Here is an 18742-nt window from a genome sequence, read left to right on the forward strand (position 1 = left end):
CAACTCCCTTGAATAAGCACCAACATTCCACATTAGCTTTCCTGATTCTATCAATTGCAGCAGGAAATCACGGAATCTTATGCACTAACTTTTCGTGTTTCGTATGCAAGTACTTTGATGTCCCTTTGTGTCACTGCTTCTGTAGTTTTTTTCCACTTAATTTTTTTGTCCTCCCATTCAAAATCAACTTCACATTTTCCCACATTATGCTCCATTTGCCAAGTGTTTGCCCACTTATTTAACCTTTCAATGTCTCTCAACAAACTGTCTTTATCAGTTTCGCAACCTACCTTTCCATACATTCATTTTCTTCCTCCACATTATTCAAGTACATTATAAGCCACTGCAGTCACAGCATTGTTCCCTGTAGAGCCCAACTGGTCAAAGGTCACCAACCTGAAAAAGAACTCCTATCCCCATTCATTGTTTCTTGCCCTTCAGCCAATTCTCCATTTATGCAAATATACTTCATCCAACACCATTGGCACTGATCTTTTGACTTAAACTTTTGAGGTATCTTGTCGAATATCCTCTGGAAGTCTAAATACGCATCTATTGGTTCCCCACTATCCACTCCAATGTAGTACAATTTCCCAGTCCAGCTACATCATTAGCACCTACCTGGGAACTGGGAAATTGTCCAGGTATGCCCTGTCCACAAAGCAGGAGAAATTCCACTCAGATAATTGTGGCTACGAATTTACTCTCCATTGTGAGCAAAGTGATCAACAGAGCTATCGCATAGCACTTACTCAGCAATATGCTGCTCACTGCATTCAGTTTGGATTCTGCCAGGACCACTCAGCTCCTCACTTTTTTATAGCCTTTTTCCAAATATGGGTCAAAATAAATGACCTAAGGGTTGTGATGAAAGTGATCGTCCTTTACCATTAAGGCAACACTAAATAGAAAAACCATCATGAAGCCCTAGAAAAATCAAAGTCATTGAAAATTTGGGAAAGTCTCTACTGGCTGGAGTCATACCTAGCACAAAGAAAGATGGAAGCAGTTGGATGGAGGATAATCATTTCATTTCGGGGGAATTCTGCAGGAGTTTCTTAAGGTGGTGTTCTTGGCCCAATCATTTTCAGTTACAATCCTTATGACCTAAGCTTCTGAGATCTAATACAGAAGTAAGAATGCTCATTGATGATTGCATAATGTTAAGCACCACCTGCAAATCCTCAGATAATTAAACAGTTGGCGTCCATATGCAGCAAGCCTTGGACAACATTCATGTTCGTGCTGATAAATGGTAAGTAACATTGAGTACATACAAGTGCCAGGCAATTACCATCTCCAACAATAGAGAATTTAACCAGCTCACCTTGCCATTCAATGGGATTGGCATTGCTGAATCTCCCACTATCAACATCCTGAATTATCACTGGCCAGATTTTAAACTGGACCAACCACTTAGATGCTAAGCAGAAAAGAGGCTGAGAATTCTGTGGTAGACCATCAATTTTCTGATTCCACAAATCTTGTTCACCATCTAAAAGTTAGAAGTGTGATGAAATACTGCCCATTTGCCTGGATGAGCACTGCTTAAATTGAAGAAGCTTGACCTCATTCAAGACAAAGCAACCTACTTGATAAGAACCCCATTCATCATCTACAACAACTCTCTGAATGAAGACGTTTCTTCTCATCTCTCTTGCTGACAATCCTGAAATTGTGACTTCCAGTTACTGACATACCAACCTGTTGAAACAGAATATCCTTCTTTGTCCTGTCAAAATTGTTCATAATTTTGAACACTTCAGTATAGTCACCCCTTAATCTTCTCTGCTCTAAGGAGCATAAGCCCAATCTCTCTAATTCTTCCTCGTATCTAAAGTCCTTAATTCCTGGTGTAATTCCAGTAAATCTGGCTTGCACTTTCTCCAGTGTTTTAACATTTTTTTTTTTAAGTAAGGTGCCCAGAATTGAACAAAACACTCCAAGTGTGGTCTGATCAATGATTTGTAGAAGTGCAACATCACTCACTTACCGTTATAGTCTAATTATAAACCCAATGGTCCTTTAAGCTTTTTTAATAACAGCTTCAACTTGCCTGCCATCTTCAGGGAACCATGTTCATGAACCCAGAGGTCCTTCTGCTTCTGTATTCCTCTCAAAATTGTACTACTGAGCCTGTACTGTACCTAAGGTTTCTTCTCCAAAATACATTACCTATCAATTCTCTGTGTTCATTTGCCACTTCTGCAGGAAGTGCAGCCAACTCCAGCTCCTCACAGACCGCGTTAGGGAACTGGAGCTGGAGTTGGATGAACTGAGAATTATTCGAGAGGCTGAGAGGGTGATAGATAGAAGCTACAGGGAAATATTTACGCCAGAGAACAGAGGTAGCTGGGTAATAGTTAGAGATGGGAAGGGGAGAGAGCAGGCAGTGCAGGGATCCCCTGTGGTCGTTCCCCTCAACAATAAGTATACTGCTTTGGATACTGTTGGGGGGACGGCCTAGCAGGGGTAAGCTGCAGTGACCGGGTTTCTGGCACAAGGTCTGGCTCTGAGGCTCAGAAGGGAAAGGCGGAGAGGAGGAGAGCGCTAGTTATAGGAGACTCTACAGTTAGAGGGACAGACATGCGGTTCTGGGCATGGGTGAGACTCTCAGTTGGTTTGTTGCCTCCCAGGTGCCAGGGTCCGAGACGTCTCGGACTGTGTCTTCAGAATCCTTAAGGGGGAGGGTGTGCAGCCAGAAGTCATGGTGCACATTGGTACCAATGACATAGGTAGGAAGAGGGGTGGGGAGGTCATTCAGGAGCTCAGGGAGTTAGGCTGGAAACTAAAAGCTAGGACGGACAGAGTTATCATCTCTGGGTTGTTGCCGGTGCTACGTGACAGTGAGGCAAAGAATAGGGAGAGAGTGCAGTTGAACACGTGGCTGCAAGGATGGTGTAGGAAGGAGGGCTTCAGGTATTTGGACAATTGGACTGCATTCTGGGGAAGGTGGGACCTGTACAAGCAGGAGGTTTGCACCTGAACCAGAAGGGCGCCAATATCCTGGGAGATAGGTTTGCTAGCACTCTTGCGGGGGGTTAAACTAATTTGGCAGGGGGATGGGATCCGGACTTGTAGTCCAGCAAGTACGTTAGCTGTTTTTCAGGATGTCCAAGAATGTAGGGAGGCTGTGGAGAAGGTAGCACCGACAGGGAATACTTGCGGACACAGAGATGGACTCAAGTGTGTATACTTCAATGCAAGGAGTATCCGAAATAAGGTGGGTGAACTTAAGGCGTGGATCGGTACTTGGGACTACAATGTTGTGGCCATCACGGAAACATGGATAGAAGAGTGTCAGGAATGGTTGATGGAGGTTCCTGGTTACAGATGTTTCAGTAAGATTAGGGAGGGTGGTAAAAAAGGAGGGGGCGTGGCGTTGCTAATTAGAAATGGCATAATGGCTGCAGAAAGGCAGTTCGAGGAGGAATCTGTCTTTGGAGGTAGTATGGGTTGAAGTCAGAAATAGGAAAGGAGAAATCACCTTGTTGGGTGTTTACTATAGGCCCCCCAATAGCAGCAGAGATGTGGAGAAACAGATTTTGGAAAGGTGCAGAAGTTTACAGGTAGTAGTCATGAGCGATTTCATTTTCCCAAATACTGATTGGAAGCTCTTTAGATCAAGTAGATTGGACGGGACGGTGTTTGCGCAGTGTGTCCAGGAAGCTTTTCTAATTCAGTATGTAGATTGTCCGACCAGAGGGGAGGCCATATTCGATTTGGTACTCAGTAACGAACCGGGACAGGTGATGGGCTTGTTCGTGGGTGAGCATTTTGGTGATGGTGACCACAATTCTGTGACTTTCACCTTGGTTATGGAGAGAGGTAGGTGTGTGCAACAGGGCAGACTTTACAATTGGGGGAAGGGTAAATACGATGCTGCAAGACAGGATCTGAGGAGCAGAAGTTGGGAGCATAGGCTGTCAAGGAAGGATGTCATTGAAATGTGGAACTTTTTCAAGGAACAGATACGACGTGTCCCTGATGTGTATGTACCTGTCAGGCAGGAAAGGGATGGTCGTGTGAGGGAACCTTGGTTGACAAGGGAGGTTGAACGTCTAGTAAAGAGGAAGAAGGAGGCTTACATAAGGTTAAGGAAACAAGGTTCAGACAGAGCGTTGGAGAGATACAGGATAGCCAGGAGGGAGCTGAAGAAAGGGATTAGGAGAGCTAAGAGAGGGCATGAAAAATCATTGGCGGGTAGGATCAAGGATAACCCCAAGGCCTTTTATGCGTATGTGAGAAACATGAGAATGACGAGAACGAGATAGGAGAGGTCTTGAATGAGTACTTTTCTTCAGTATTTACAAATGAGAGGGACCGTATTGTTGAAGAGGAGAGTATGAAATGAACTGGTAAGCTAGACGAGATACTTGTTAGGAAGGAAGATGTGTTGGGCATTTTGAAAAACTTGAGGATAGACAAGTCCCCCGGGCCTGACGGGATATATCATAGGATTATGTGGGAAGCAAGAGAGGAAATTGCAGAGCCGTTGGCAATGATCTTTTCGTCTTCACTGTCAACGGGGGTAGTACCCAGGGGACTGGAGAGTGGCGAATGTTGTGCCCCTGTTCAAAAAAGGGAGTAGGGATAACCCCGGGAATTACAGGCCAGTTAGTCTTACGTCGGTAGTAAGCAAAGTAATGGAAAGGGCACTGAGGGATAGGATTTATGAGTATCTGGAAAGACACTGCTTGATTAAGGACAGCCAGCATGGATTTGTGAGAGGTAAATCTTGCCTTACAAGTCTTACTGAATTCTTTGAGGAGGTGACTAAGCATGTGGATGAGGGTAGAGCAATGGATGTAGTGTACATGGATTTTGGTAACGCATTTGATAAGGTTCCCCATGGTAGGCTTACGCGGAAGGTCAAGAGGCAGCAGATAGTGGGAAATTTGGCCAGTTGGATAGAGAACTGGCTAACTGGTTGAAGTCAGAGAGTGGTGGTAGATGGTAAATATTCAGCCTGGAGCCCAGTTACAAGTGGAGTTCCACAGGGATCAGTTCTGGGTCCTCTGCTGTTTGTAATTTTTATTAATGACTTGGAAGAGGGAGTCGAAGGGTGGGTCAGTAAATTTGCAGACGATACGAAGGTTGGAGGAGTTGTGGATAGTGAGGAGGGCTGTTGGCTGCAAAGGGACTTAGATATGATGCAGAGCTGGGCGGAGGAGTGGCAGATGGAGTTCAACCCTGTCAAGTGTGAGGTTGTCCATTTTGGAAGGACAAATAAGAATGCGGAATACAGGGTTAATGGTAGGGTTCTTAGTAAGGTGGAGGAGCAGAGGGATCTTGGGGTCTATGTTCATAGCTCTTTGAAAGTTGCCACTCAGTTGGATAGAGCTTGTAAGAAGGCCTATGGTGTATTAGCGTTCATTAGCAGAGGGATTGAATTCAAGGTGATGTTGCAGCTGTATAGGACCTTGGTAAGGCCACATTTGGAGTACTGTATGCAGTTCTGGTCGCCTCACTTTAGGAAAAGATGTGGAAGCTTTGGAGAGGGTGCAGAGGAGATTTACCAGAATGTTGCCTGGAATGGAGAATAGGTCGTACGAGGATAGGTTGAGAGTGCTAGGTCTTTTCTAATTGGAACGGCGAATGATGAGGGGTGACTTGATAGAGGTTTTTAAGATGATCAGAGGAATAGATAGAGTAGACAGTCAGAGACCTTTTTTTCCCGGGTACAACACAGTGTTACAAGGGGACATAAATTTAAGGTGAAGGATGGAAGGTATGGGGGGAGGGGGTTGTCAGGAGTAGGTTCTTTACCCAGAGAGTGGTGGGGGCATGGAATGCGCTGCCTGTGGGAGTGGCAGAGTCAGAATCATTGGTGACCTTTAAGCGGCAATTGGATAGGTACATGGATAGGTGCTTAAGCTAGGACAAATGTTCGGCACAACATCGTGGGCCGAAGGGCCTGTTCTATGCTGTATTGTTCTATGTTCTATGTCTGTCCATTTGACAACTTGTCAAAATGTCTCTGAAGTCACTCAGCAGCATCCTCACCATTCATTATTCTCCCTCAATGTCATCTGAAAATTTTGGGATTTTGTTTTCAACATCCATTTGCAAATCGTTTATTATATCAGGAAAAGCGAGTGTCCCAACACCACTCCATGGGGAACACCACTTTCAACTTGCCTCCAAACTAAGCCATACCCATCTACACCTACCCTCTGTTTCTTATCTTTTAGCCAATTCCTAATTGACGCTGCCAAGTACCCATACATTTCTAATTTGCAAACCAACCTGCCATGTGACACACTATCAAATGCTTTATGTATATTGGAAAGTAGGTTTTTAAAAATGTTTTAAAGCTGAAGGGAAGAAGAAAAGCAGAGGGTCTTAAGGAAGTGACTCTAAAAATTTAGGTCAAGATTACTAAAGTCTAATGGTGGATCAATGGACAGAAGGCCAAAGTGAGTGGACTTAAGGCTGTGGGAAGAGATAGAATGTTGGTGTAAATTACAGAAAAGGGCTTTACTGCAGCCAGTCATCTTGTGGCATGGTCTGTTAGCCATATTTGTTTTTGCATTTTTCAGTTCATAGAAATGTTTGCACTGTAATTTGCTGGAATTGCACGCTGGTAGTGGTTCAACTAGGACAACAAGACAGAAGAGGTTGAAGCCAATTGTAAGATGAGCAGTATACTTATTTACTCAATGAGATTTGAGAATTGAGAAAAAGACAGGATACCTGGGGACAATTAGTCAGTCTAATCAAGTACAGAAAGAGAAATAATGAGGCAAAGAAAGTTTGGACTAAGATGAAAGGAAGACACACAAAGGAATAAAAGAAACAAAATAAAATCTAAGATTTGCCTTTTAAAAATCTCTAAGGATAACTTATCATAAGAAAGGAGGTTCAGCAGCTTAAATTGTTCAATTTCTAGGTCAGGTAAATTAACTGGCTCTATATTACCATCATGCTGTTTAAAAGGTAGTACCGTCAGAGCTAACTTTCTGTGGAAATTTGATTAGGCAATAATCGTTCAAATGCGGCAAAGTTGTAAAATAACAAGGAGGCTAAGAACAAGGTTCCAGGTGCGCAAAACAAACAGTGGAGCAAGGTTTGTCAACCAATAAATTCTAGATCTTCTAATTCATAACATATCTCTTAATTCCATGAATTTGCCTACTTATTTGTAAGTTACAAGTGACTAATGCTTTTTTTCCAGAACATCAAGCTGTGATGCTACAGAAGGGGTCTGAGGTGACAAGGATTTTTCATTCAATGTTTTTAGCTCAGGAAAACAAGACAGAATGCAAAATAGGATATGGGGCTTAAGTTTTGTACATATTCATGTTGTTGGACACAGGAAGGCCTACTGCATCAACTTACAGTCCAAGAATACCTCAAAGAAGGAAGAGTTTCCATTGACAACAGCATTATTGGAACATATATGCATGATGAATGCTCCTCAGTGTGTTTCTATGTTTAATGAACAAACCTCTTACTATAATTGAACAGGGGAGTCATTGGTGAAATCATAAGTTCTTATTGAGCAGTTGGATGCCTAATCAACAATTCTATCTTAGGCCAGAAGATATTTGTCCAAGTCTATCATGGAAATGTATCATTAGAGTTGGTGTAGAGTTTATCCGCCCAGAGTCAAAGCAAAGCAGGTTTTCTCATTACTTTACGTGAGCATGTTTCAACATGAGAAACTTTTTCAGTGCCTAATTTAGTCCTCAAAAATATGGAAAATTTACTCACCTATATTTGGATGGTTCAAACATTTCATTATTCTTACTTCCCTGAAAAGCTGCAAGAAAAGAAGAAAATGCGATTAGAAGCATATATTATTAATGCAATCATTTGTATTCTCTTTTGACCATTTGATTTTATAATGTGTAACACAATTCAAGAAAGATGCAAAGTTGTTTTTTTTAATGATACAGTGGAATCAGCTCAATTGTGTTATTCACCCGTCTTAATCACTATAAAATCCCCCTCCCTTCTCCAAGCTCACATAGCTGCTAAAGGAAAGCCAGTGATTTCATGGAAGTAGATTAGAAGCTACAAAATAAGTTGGATAACAGGTAAGAAAGCAAAATAATAGCACATTATCACTAGCACAGTGGAGCAGCAGAAATTCAGATGGAAAATGCCATAGGTCTAGAAAGCTTTGAAGTCTACATGTACATCATTTATACAGTGTATCTAAGTAAAAGAAAAAGTATAGCTACTGTTGTAAGCATACTCAGCCACTGGATGGAGCTCTAGAATTTAGGAAGCAGGAAGAAATCCAATACCATATGTATAATTAGGGAATCTAGTTCTGTAATTATAACAGAGTCATAGAGATTTACAGCACACAAAAACAGACCTTTCAGTCCAACTCGTCCATATATCCAAAATTAATCTAGTCCTATTTTCCAGCACTTGGCCCATATCCATCTAACCCTTCCTATTCATGAATCCATCCAGATGGCTTTTAAATGTTGTAATTGTACCTGCCTCCACCACTTCCTTGGCAGCTCATTCCATACACTAACATCTTAAAGCATAGGAGCACATTTAGTAAGTAATGCTGTGCCAGCTCATGGAAACAGCTGTCTGATTTTGTCCCACATTGCAGGTTTTTCCCACAATAACCCTGCAAATTTATCAGGTACATGCCCAAATACTTTTACAAATTTCTGAATGGAATCTGCTTCTACTACCCTTACAAGTAGTGTAAATCAGAAAACTGTGTGGGGAAAGAACATTTTTAAGTTTTTAGGAAGTTTTTGTGCCAATTATTGCCATGTATGACTTTTAATTACTGATTAACTTGCTGAAAGAAAGAATTTCTTCTTTCTGAAGAAAGTTTTAAAGAAGGGTCACTGGACCTGAAGTGTTAACTCTTCTTTCTCTCCATAGATGCAGCCAGATTTGTTGAATTTTTCCAGCTGTTTCTGTTTTGTGTCTGATTTCTAGCATCTGTAGTTCTTTGAATTTCTTCTTGTCTCTATATCATGAATATACTTAATGACCAATTCTAGAGATTACAGATTTCCCCCGAGTCAACTCTTTGTTCAAGTGCCTTTACAGAAGATTGCAGACCCAGGTCAGCTGGTAAGTGAAAAGTAGGAGAAGTATGAAATGAATGGTGAAATTCAAGGGAAATTGGAAAACCGATGTCACTTGACACAATTCATAATTAGAATAACAGGTCAAATTGACAGCTAAAACTGCGTGATTGTTTTTCAGATGTTGCTGAATTTTGTGCGTTTCCAATTTTGAGGTGTCACAGGAATTACTAAGCTTTAACTTAACCCTTGCTGTCTCCCTATAGAGAAGTAAAGCCAAACCAGAGACCTAGGTTTTAGAACCAGTATAACGATACTGCTTCCACAATTCTCAAAAGTAACCTTCCAGTTTAGCACTCTTCTACAGATTTTTAAAATATAATTTGAGTTTGCAATATCTTCAAGCCCTCTACCACCTTGCTGTCCAACTTAGCTGATCTTTCTTTCAAAATGTGTCTTATGTCAAAGAACATTTGGAGCACAGAGTATATTCAAACACATTATAATTTTTTTTTTAAATGATAGCGTCGCTAATTCTTGGACCTGTGTACTCTCAATTACATTTTGTGATGCTTCTAAAATGTTAGATGGAAAATAAGCACGATAAGGTGATTTAGATACTTAATTGTTGGATGTGTCATACAATATACTTTAAAAGTATAGCTAATTGCCCTACCTGGAGTGACAGGTTTCATTTGTAACATTCCAGCTGAGAGGGAGGAAATGGAAACTGTGATGCTCAACCAGATTCTTCAAACCCTCAAATTTGAACCACAATGAACTTACTTACATTGCTGATTTTAACTGAAGATGGGAAATGGGAGTTCCACTCCAAAATATTGATGAGGCTGGTCAATGTAGTTAAACAAACTATACTGAATCAGTGAATCTCAATTGGCAATGAAGTGAATCAAGTAGAATAAAACTAAATTGGTAATATTCGGGCGATTCACTTCCAATTTTTAATGATATAATGACTGCCAAAAGTGTAAGCATTGAAGTGTTAGATCACAGCCTCCAACATTTCAATCTTTCAGGAATGGCTTCCCAAAACATGCATCATGACCCTCAATAGGAACGGCTGACTAAATTTGGGGATTTTGAGTCCCAAACTTTTAATGGCAGCATTAAAGTGCAGCAGACCCCAGGACAGCATTTACTGAAACGTTCATTGTTCAGGTCAGGTTCAATGGTTGAATATCAAACAAAATGGTAAGTAACCAAAGCAACTAATCTGGCGCAGACTACTCCAATAATAGATTAATATCAATGATTGCTGTTAGTCTGAACAACAAGAATTGTTGACCCATTAGCATAAACTGGAATCAATTCCTTTCTGCCTTGTGCCGGGAACAGTTCCATCAGAGATTGCTGCAGCCAACTCCACATGGTCAGCTTAAAGTAGCTAAAGATGATCCCTAATCATCCTTCCACTGAGACTGCCTTCTCTCTGGCAAGAAATGTCTCTGTCCACCTAGTCCCCAATGCGATCTGGCTGTAAATGGCTCTTTTCCCTGCCCTCAGTCCCTGAGATTCACTCCACAGAGTAGCCTGGCTACAAGTGATTCCCTTCTCCTGCGGTGAGAGAAAGAGATGCAGGATGTGAGTAAATAAGTGAGTGATTGAGTGTGATAGTGCATTAGTCATTGCAAATTAGTGACTGGGAAAGAATTACAGTGTGAATAAATCTTATATAATGTCATCACCAGCTTAAAAACTGCTGACTGAACTACCCTATTCTCATAGATCATAAGACCATAAGTCACAGGAGCAGAAATTAAGCCATTCAGCCCATTGAGTCTGCTGATAAGTTTCTCAACCCCATTCTCCTTTCTCCCCGTAACTCTTCATCCCCTTGATACTCAAAAATCTATCTCAGTCTTAAATATACTCGATGACTTGGCCTCCACAGCCTTCTGTAGCAATGAATTCCCATGGATTCACCACTCTGGCTGAAGAAGTTTCTCCTTATCTCTGTTCTTAAAGGTCTTGCCTTTATTCTAAAGGCTGTGCCATCACATCCTAGTCTTTCCTACCAATGGAAACATCTTCTCAACACTCACTCTGTCTAGGCTATTCAGTATTCTATATGCTTCAATTAGATCTTCCCTCAACCTTCTAAATGCCACTGGGTATAGAGCCAGTGTCCTCAAACATTCCTCATGTTAAGCTTTTCATTCCTGGGACCATTCTCGTGAACCTCCTTTGAACACGCTCCAAGTCCAGTATCCTTCCTGAGATCTGGGGCCCAAAACTGCACACAATACTGCAAATGTGGTCTGAGCAGAGAATTACAGAGCCTCAGAAGTATACCCCTACATTTGTATTCAAGTCCTCTCAAAATAAATACCATCATTGCATTTGCCTTCCTAACTACTAACTCAACCTGCAAGTTTACCTTGAGACAATCCTGGACTAGAACTCCCAAGTCTTTTTGCACTTCAGACTTCTGAATTTTCTCCCCATTTAGAAAAGAGTCCTTGCTTCTATTCTTTCTATCAAAGTACATGACCTCACACTTTGCCACATTGTACTCCATCTGCCACTTCTTTGCCCACTCTTCTAACCTGTCCAAATCCTTCTGCAGCCTACCCACCTCCTCAAGCTACCTGTCCCTCTACCTATCTTTGTATCATCTGCAAACTTAGCCAGAATGCCCTCAGTTCCTTCATCTAGATCATTAATGTATAAAGTAAAAAGTTGTGGTCCCAATACTGCACCTTGCTGAACACCACTTGTCACACCGACTGCCATCCTGAGAAGGACCCTTTTATCCCCACACTCTGCATTCTGCCAGATAGCTGTGCTTTGGGATGTCCCAACAATCTTAAATCCACCAAACAGGGTCAAGGAGGAAGAAGTTTAGTAAACGGTTTTAAGTTTTTGGGCATATGTTGGTTTTATAATGCTTATAAGTTTCTGCAATTCTTAAATTTATAATGAAATCCCTTTTTGAAAGTTCATATTTTGAAACTGGGTAATCAGGTCATGATATCCTCATTTGACAGGAATTGGCTTCTAATGGTGTTAAGAAACTAAAAAATTTGAACACTGGGTCTATTATTGTTCCGTGAACTCAAGTAGTTTCTTACATATTACTACAAACACATCAAAGGGATCTATTTAATGGCTTACATTAAATATTTACCTAGTAATATAATTAAAAAGGGCAGGAGTTGTCTATACAATCCTTCTAGCCTGCTCCATCATTCAATGCGTTCATGTCCGATGTGATCTTGGATTCAAACTTCACTTTCCTGTCTGGCCGTATAACCTTTGTCTTATCGTCAAACATATGTGCAACGCAACTTTGAATATATTCAATAATTCAGTTGCCACAACTCCCTCAGACAGAAAATTCAATAGATTAATAGTCAGCTTGAAGGAGAAATTCCTTTTCATCTCTGTTTAAATACTTCCTTCCTTATTCAGCAACGATGTTCCCTTGCTCTATAAACTCCCATAAGGAGAAATACCTTCTGAGCCCTTTTCAAGCCTCTCTGGATCTTATGTTTCAGGAAGAATCTCTCTCATTGTTTAAATTCCAGTGAGGCACATGTAATATTGTGTAATGAGGCCCCTCATTACATAAATCAACTGAGTGAACTTTCACGCAATTGTCTCTAATGCAAGTACATCCCTCCTTATATAGAGATCAAAAATACATCTAATTCTACACGCATGATCTCATCAATATCCTGTACAGTTGTAGCATGACCTCCTGACTTTTATAATCTATTCTCCTTTTAATAAAAGCTGATATTTCACTTGTCTTCCTAATCACTTACTATTCCTGAATGTCAACATTATTTTCCTGAGGATGCTTAGAGATCTCACTGTACTGAAGCATTCTGTAATCACTCTTCACTTAAACAACATCCTCTTCAGAATGCACTTTATAGCATAACTTTGAGACAGTGTCAGCATACCTCCTTGCAGTACACTCAGTCTCTTCACCCAAGCCTTTAGAGACTGTAAATAGTTTTGAGACCTCAACACTGTTCACTATGACACTCACCTACTTGAAAATAACCCATTTATTCAGACTCTCTATTTCTTCAGTCCCCTATTCCTTTCATTCTGTCATGCCCACCACTAACTTGTGTAGTAAGCTTTTATGTGGCACCTTATCAACACCTTTTGGAAATCCAAACATGCCACATCTACTAATTCCTTTCTATGCACCCTGTTTATTAAAGGAACTTTAATTAATTCGTCAAACCTAATTGCCCTTTCTGCCTGGCTGAATAATGAGTTTTATTTTGAAAAGGTTCTGTTACTACTACTTTCATAAGAGATTCCACTGTTTTCCCAGCATCAGATACTAGGCTTATTGGCCGAAGTTTCTGACTCCATCCTTTCTTGAATAATGTCATCCAAGTACAGCTTTCCAATTCACTATGATGTTTACAGAATCTAGGGAATTTTAGAAGACTGAAACCAATGCATCCACTATCTCTGTAGTTACATCTTTTAAGACCCTTGATGCAGGCTGCTTAGGCCAGTTGCCGTGTCACTGTTATGGGCGGCACGGTGGCACAGCATGGGCAGCACAGTGGCACAGTAGTTAGCACTGCTGCCTCTCAGCGCCTGAGACCCGGGTTCAATTCCCGACTCAGGCGACTGACTGTGTGGAGTTTGCACGTTCTCCCCGTGTCTGCGTGGGTTTCCTCCGGGTGCTCCGGTTTCCTCCCACAGTCCAAAGATGTGCGGGTCAGGTGAATTGGCCATGCTAACTTGCCCGTAGTGTTAGGTAAGGGGTAAATGTAGGGGTATGGGTGGGTTGCGCTTCGGCGGGTCGGTGTGGACTTGTTGGGCCTGTTTCCACACTGTAAGTAATCTAATTATGGGCGGCACGGTGGCACAGTGGTTAGCACTGCTGCCTCACAGCGCCTGAGACCCGGGTTCAATTCCCGACTCAGGCGACTGACTGTGTGGAGTTTGCACGTTCTCCCCGTGTCTGCGTGGGTTTCCTCCGGGTGCTCCGGTTTCCTCCCACAGTCCAAAGATGTGTGGGTCAGGTGAATTGGCCATTCCAAATTGCCCGTAGTGTTAGGTAAGGGGTACATATAGGGGTATGGGTGGGTTGCGCTTCGGCGGGTCGGTGTGGACTTGTTGGGCCGAAGGGCCTGTTTCCACACTGTAAGTAATCTAATCTAAAGTCCTATTTGTTTACTTAGAAACTTTTTAAATTAGCATTTATTGTTGACAAAAAAGTTCGTCCCTCTTGTTCCCCTTCATTTCCTACTACAGTCTTTCTGTTATAATGTATGTTTTACCAATGCAAATTCACTGCAATGCAACTGACAAATTGGGGACTTTTAAAAAGTGTTGACTGTAATAGTGAAAATCACAAATGTGCCAGAATAATAGTCAGCTCTTCTGCAACTCCATGTTATAGAAAAATCACACTTTAGAAACATGGCCAACACTTTAAGCGCAGTTTCTAAAGCATGATCTTTCTCTAACATGGAGTTGCAGAAGAACTGACTATTATTCTAACACTTTGTGATTTTTGCTGTCAAACCAATTAGAAAATATTAAATAACCCATAAAATATTTGCAACTGTACTTTTAATGCTGTTCAGTTTAAGATTGTTTTATATTTTCAATTTGATGCTTTTCAGAATGACAAAATATTTTGTTCATAGAACAGAGCACTGACAAATCAATGTTTTATGGTGATCAGAAGCTAACTTAGGCTTGATACAATAGCAGATAGAATTGTAGGCCAATTATCTCTATAAATTATACTGCCAGGTAAATTCCACCTTCTGTTGCTGACTTGCAACTGAAGCTGTATTGATAACATGTAAACTATCAAACAAATGATGTTTGGTCCATCTAGCCTACCTTTTAAAGTCTCCCTAGGAATATTTATAAAAAACATTTGTCAGTCAGAATTGGTGTAGTCCTTTCTTGAAATGTATTAAACAGTTTCATTCTACCACCTGTTGATCAAGATGCTGAAAGGTTAGAGACAAAAAATACAGCAGATGCTGGAATCCAAAGTAGACAAGGAGGAGGCTGGAAGAACACAGCAAGCCAGGCAGTGACAGGAGGTGGCGAAGGCAATTTTTCGGATGTAACCCTTCTTCAGGACTGATTTTGAAAAGGACAAGAAAGAGGAGACACAACTATATCATAAGTTTTTAAAATGGAATATGTATAATAATGCGTTTTTGAACAAATAAAAAACACCGAAATTGTCTTTACCCCTTGACCTGCTACTTTCAATACTTATATCCAACATGTCTTTTTTGACTTCAGCTGATTCTGACTTTTTATTTTACTCAGGGTCCTTGATACCATGCTCATCCAGTAAGATGGTGGCAGTGGAAGTCACTCCAGTTGGAGCTCCTCTGTTTCGCCCGTTCTTTTTCTCCCGCTCTCCTCTCAGCCTTAGACACCAGGTCCCCAAAAGTGGCAAGGCAGTGACAGGAGCAAGATGCCAGTGGCTGCAACAGGTTTGCCAGGAACCCGAGGCGGGGATGGAGCGAGGTGGCAGCCAGTGGTCAGACCACGTGCCTCCCTGAGTTGGTCTGCTGCACACAGCCTTTGGAGAGGGACTGTGATCTTTGTCTTTTTGTTTTGCTTCTAGTTTCTCTGACATATGGTTATACTATGAATCGATTAGGTTCATCCTGCTTGTTTCAAACAAGAGATAATTGAACAGGTATTTGTCAGAGGGACACCAACCATCAGTCTTCAGCAGTATTGTTGGGATGCTGTTAGGAACCATTGCTGTTGCTGTATTTATTACACTTGACAGTTTTCTGATATCACATGGAGTGAATTAAAGTGGCTGAATCTTGGGGACCTCAGGAAGAGGCAAGAAATTGTTCAGATGGGAATTCTAGCTGAAGAAAGTTGCAAGCCAAATGTGAGGCGATGTATTTTGGGAAGACTAAAAAGACAAGGGGAATACACAATGAATGGTAAGATATTAGGCAGCGCAGAGGATCGTTAGGACCTTTATGTACGTGCCCACAGTTCCTTCAAAGGAGCAGGAGGCGGTAATTGCAATTATCAGCTGAGGGTTGAAATACAAGAGCAGGGAGGTCTGGATGGAACTGCACAAATATAAAGCAATAGTTATGCCACAGATGGAGTACTATGTGCAGTTCCGGTTGCCACAATGTAGGAAGGATGTGATGGCACAAGAGAGGGTATGCAGAAAATTCACCAGGCTGTTGCCTTTGCTGCACCATTTCAGCTGGGCTTGTTTTCCTTAGAGCAGAGGAGGCTGAGAGGAAACCTGATTAAAGTTTACAGAAGAATGAGAGACAGAGATAGGACAACAACAAACCTTTAGTAGAGGGATCAATATTCAAGAGACATAGATTTATGGTCAGGGGCAGGATATTTAGTAGGGATTTGAAGAACCCTCATAACAATTTAGCATTATTTTAATGAACACTTGAAACACCATAGCATACAAGACTACAGGTACAGCGTTTGAAAATAGGATTAGAGTACACAGGCACTTGATAACTAACTTGGCCACAATGGGCCAAAGGGCCTCTTTCCATGCTGTAAAACTCTTAAAATCTTATGACTTTTTCACTTATGCTTTCCTTGTTCAAGGAGTCTCGTCCTCTTGCTTCATCATACAAATGCCCACCTCTGCATAATCACATACCTCTACACCACCCATCTACCAATTAAATTAGCTACAGACTTTACAATTCAAATGCTTTCCTGGCTAGCCTCCCATCCTCTAAACTACAGCTCATCCAAAACTCTACTGATCATGTAATATCTAGCACCAGGCTACGTTCACCTCTAATCCTGTTGTTGTTGAACTATCTTTGAATCCCAGAATCACCAGCTTACAAATGTCATCCTCAGGAATAAATATCTTCAATATATTGGTCTATGTCTAACATTTAACAAACCTACATGCCCACACAATTCCTCACGCTCACTCTAAAAACACCTTCATAAATGTTTCAATGATAATATTTGGTGCAAATGGCTATTTGTGAGGATCAGCAGCAAGTGTGGCTGTATTACCCATCTCTAATTGTATTTGAGAACATGGTGATTAGCTGCCTTCTTGAACTGCTGGAGTTGTGATATTGATGAACCCACAATGCTGTGAGGCAGCGAGTTCCAGGATTTTGTCCCAGCAAGTGATGTTACTGTAGTGTGCAGATTGGATGGGAACTTGCAAGTGGTGATGATTCCATGGATCTGCTGCCTTTGTCATTCTAAGTGATGGAGATGTTGGATTGGGCAAGTGCTGAGAGTTGTTGCAGTGCATCTTGTAGATAATACATATTGATGCAACTAAGTGGCCAGGGTGGAGAGACAGAACTTTAAACACGACAAATCAAGCAGTTTGCTTTGTCTCGAATGACATGAAGTTCCTTCAGTGTTTTGGGGCCACACAAGTAGTTCTTACAAAGTCTTATTTTGGAGCTCTAAACTTGTTTATGTTTATCAAATTAGCAGAGTCTGTGCAAGCTACACCACATATTCGAGCCACTTGTCTCGATTCTCCTTTTGAGACTTCAAAGCTCACCCAACCATATTATCTCCTACTTTTACCATCAAGCCAATACCAGATTTATTTCCAACACAGATTACATTTTGATTTTAATATGAATATACCGCATCAAATTCCACAATTTGAACTCATGATCAGTATGAAGGTAAATCAGTGAAGGGTTAGTTTCTCTGATCTGCAACATTGTAAAAGCCTTGCGTACAGTTCTGGTCACCACATCATAGGAAAAGTGTGGAAGCTTCAGAAGCGGCTCAGAGGAGATGTACTAGGAAGTTGCCTAGTATGGAGGGAAGGTCTTACGAGGAAAGGTTGAGGGACTTGAGGCTGTTTTCATTAGAGAGAAGAAGGCTGACAGGTGATTTAATTGAGACATATAAGATAATCAGAGCCTTTTTCCTTGGATTGCTATGGCTAGCACAAGGGGACATAGCTTTAAATTGAGGGGTGATGGATATAGGTCAGACGTCAGAGGTAGTTTCTTTACTCAGAGTGTAGTAAAGGCGTGGAATGCATTGTCAGTAACAATTGTAGACTTGCCAACTTCAAAGCCTTTTAAATGGTCACTGGATAGGCATAAGGATGAGAATGGATTAGTGTAGGTTAGATGGGCTTCAGATTGGTTCCATAGGTCAGTGCAACATCGAGGGCCAAAGGGCCTGTGTTACGCTGTAAGGTTCTATGTTCATTCCAGCTGGCAAACTCTTCTTCTCAAAAAAAAATTACTGTTGTATTATATATCCTAACACATCCATTCTTTTGATTTTCAGTAACAACAATTTGTTATTTTAAGCCCCACAAGAAGCATTTTAAATACTAAAAGGCTAACTTAATTAAAATACCTGTTGAACATGTGTTTAAGGAAAACCTGCTAACTCTTCATTACATGAACACCTGTACCAATTTATGCGATACAGTGAACATGCAAATCACTGCAGCAACCAAGAATGGAGCCACTTGTATATAAAACTAGGATCAGTTGATTCCCAATTCCCAAATAGAGTGTCAAGAGTGTGGTACTGGAAAAGCACAGCAGGTTAAGCAGCATCTGAGGAGCAGGAGAACTGATGCTTCTGGCAAAAGCCCTTCATCAGAAATGTCTCACCTGAGGCATAACAACAAACTTCATCCTAAGACTACAGGCATTTCATAAAAGCAATGCTGAAAATCTAAAGCAAAACCTTGCTTAGTCTGAAATTCCAACTTTCACTTTAAGTTA

General features: G+C 41.2%; 1 protein-coding gene across 9 annotated transcripts in view; it reads right to left on the minus strand.

The window, feature by feature from the left end:
* The window catches only part of mark3a (MAP/microtubule affinity-regulating kinase 3a), a 172999-nt gene that overhangs the window by 89311 nt on the left and 64946 nt on the right, over window positions 1-18742 (minus strand). For all 9 annotated transcript variants that reach the window (XM_060829243.1, XM_060829244.1, XM_060829237.1 and 6 more), the window contains exon 4: window positions 7717-7765. In XM_060829243.1, coding sequence (XP_060685226.1) covers window positions 7717-7765 — 49 coding nt within the window. The remainder of the gene's footprint in view (window positions 1-7716; window positions 7766-18742) is intronic.

Source organism: Hemiscyllium ocellatum, chromosome 8 (assembly GCF_020745735.1).
Source record: "Hemiscyllium ocellatum isolate sHemOce1 chromosome 8, sHemOce1.pat.X.cur, whole genome shotgun sequence".
Lineage (NCBI taxonomy): Eukaryota > Metazoa > Chordata > Chondrichthyes > Orectolobiformes > Hemiscylliidae > Hemiscyllium > Hemiscyllium ocellatum.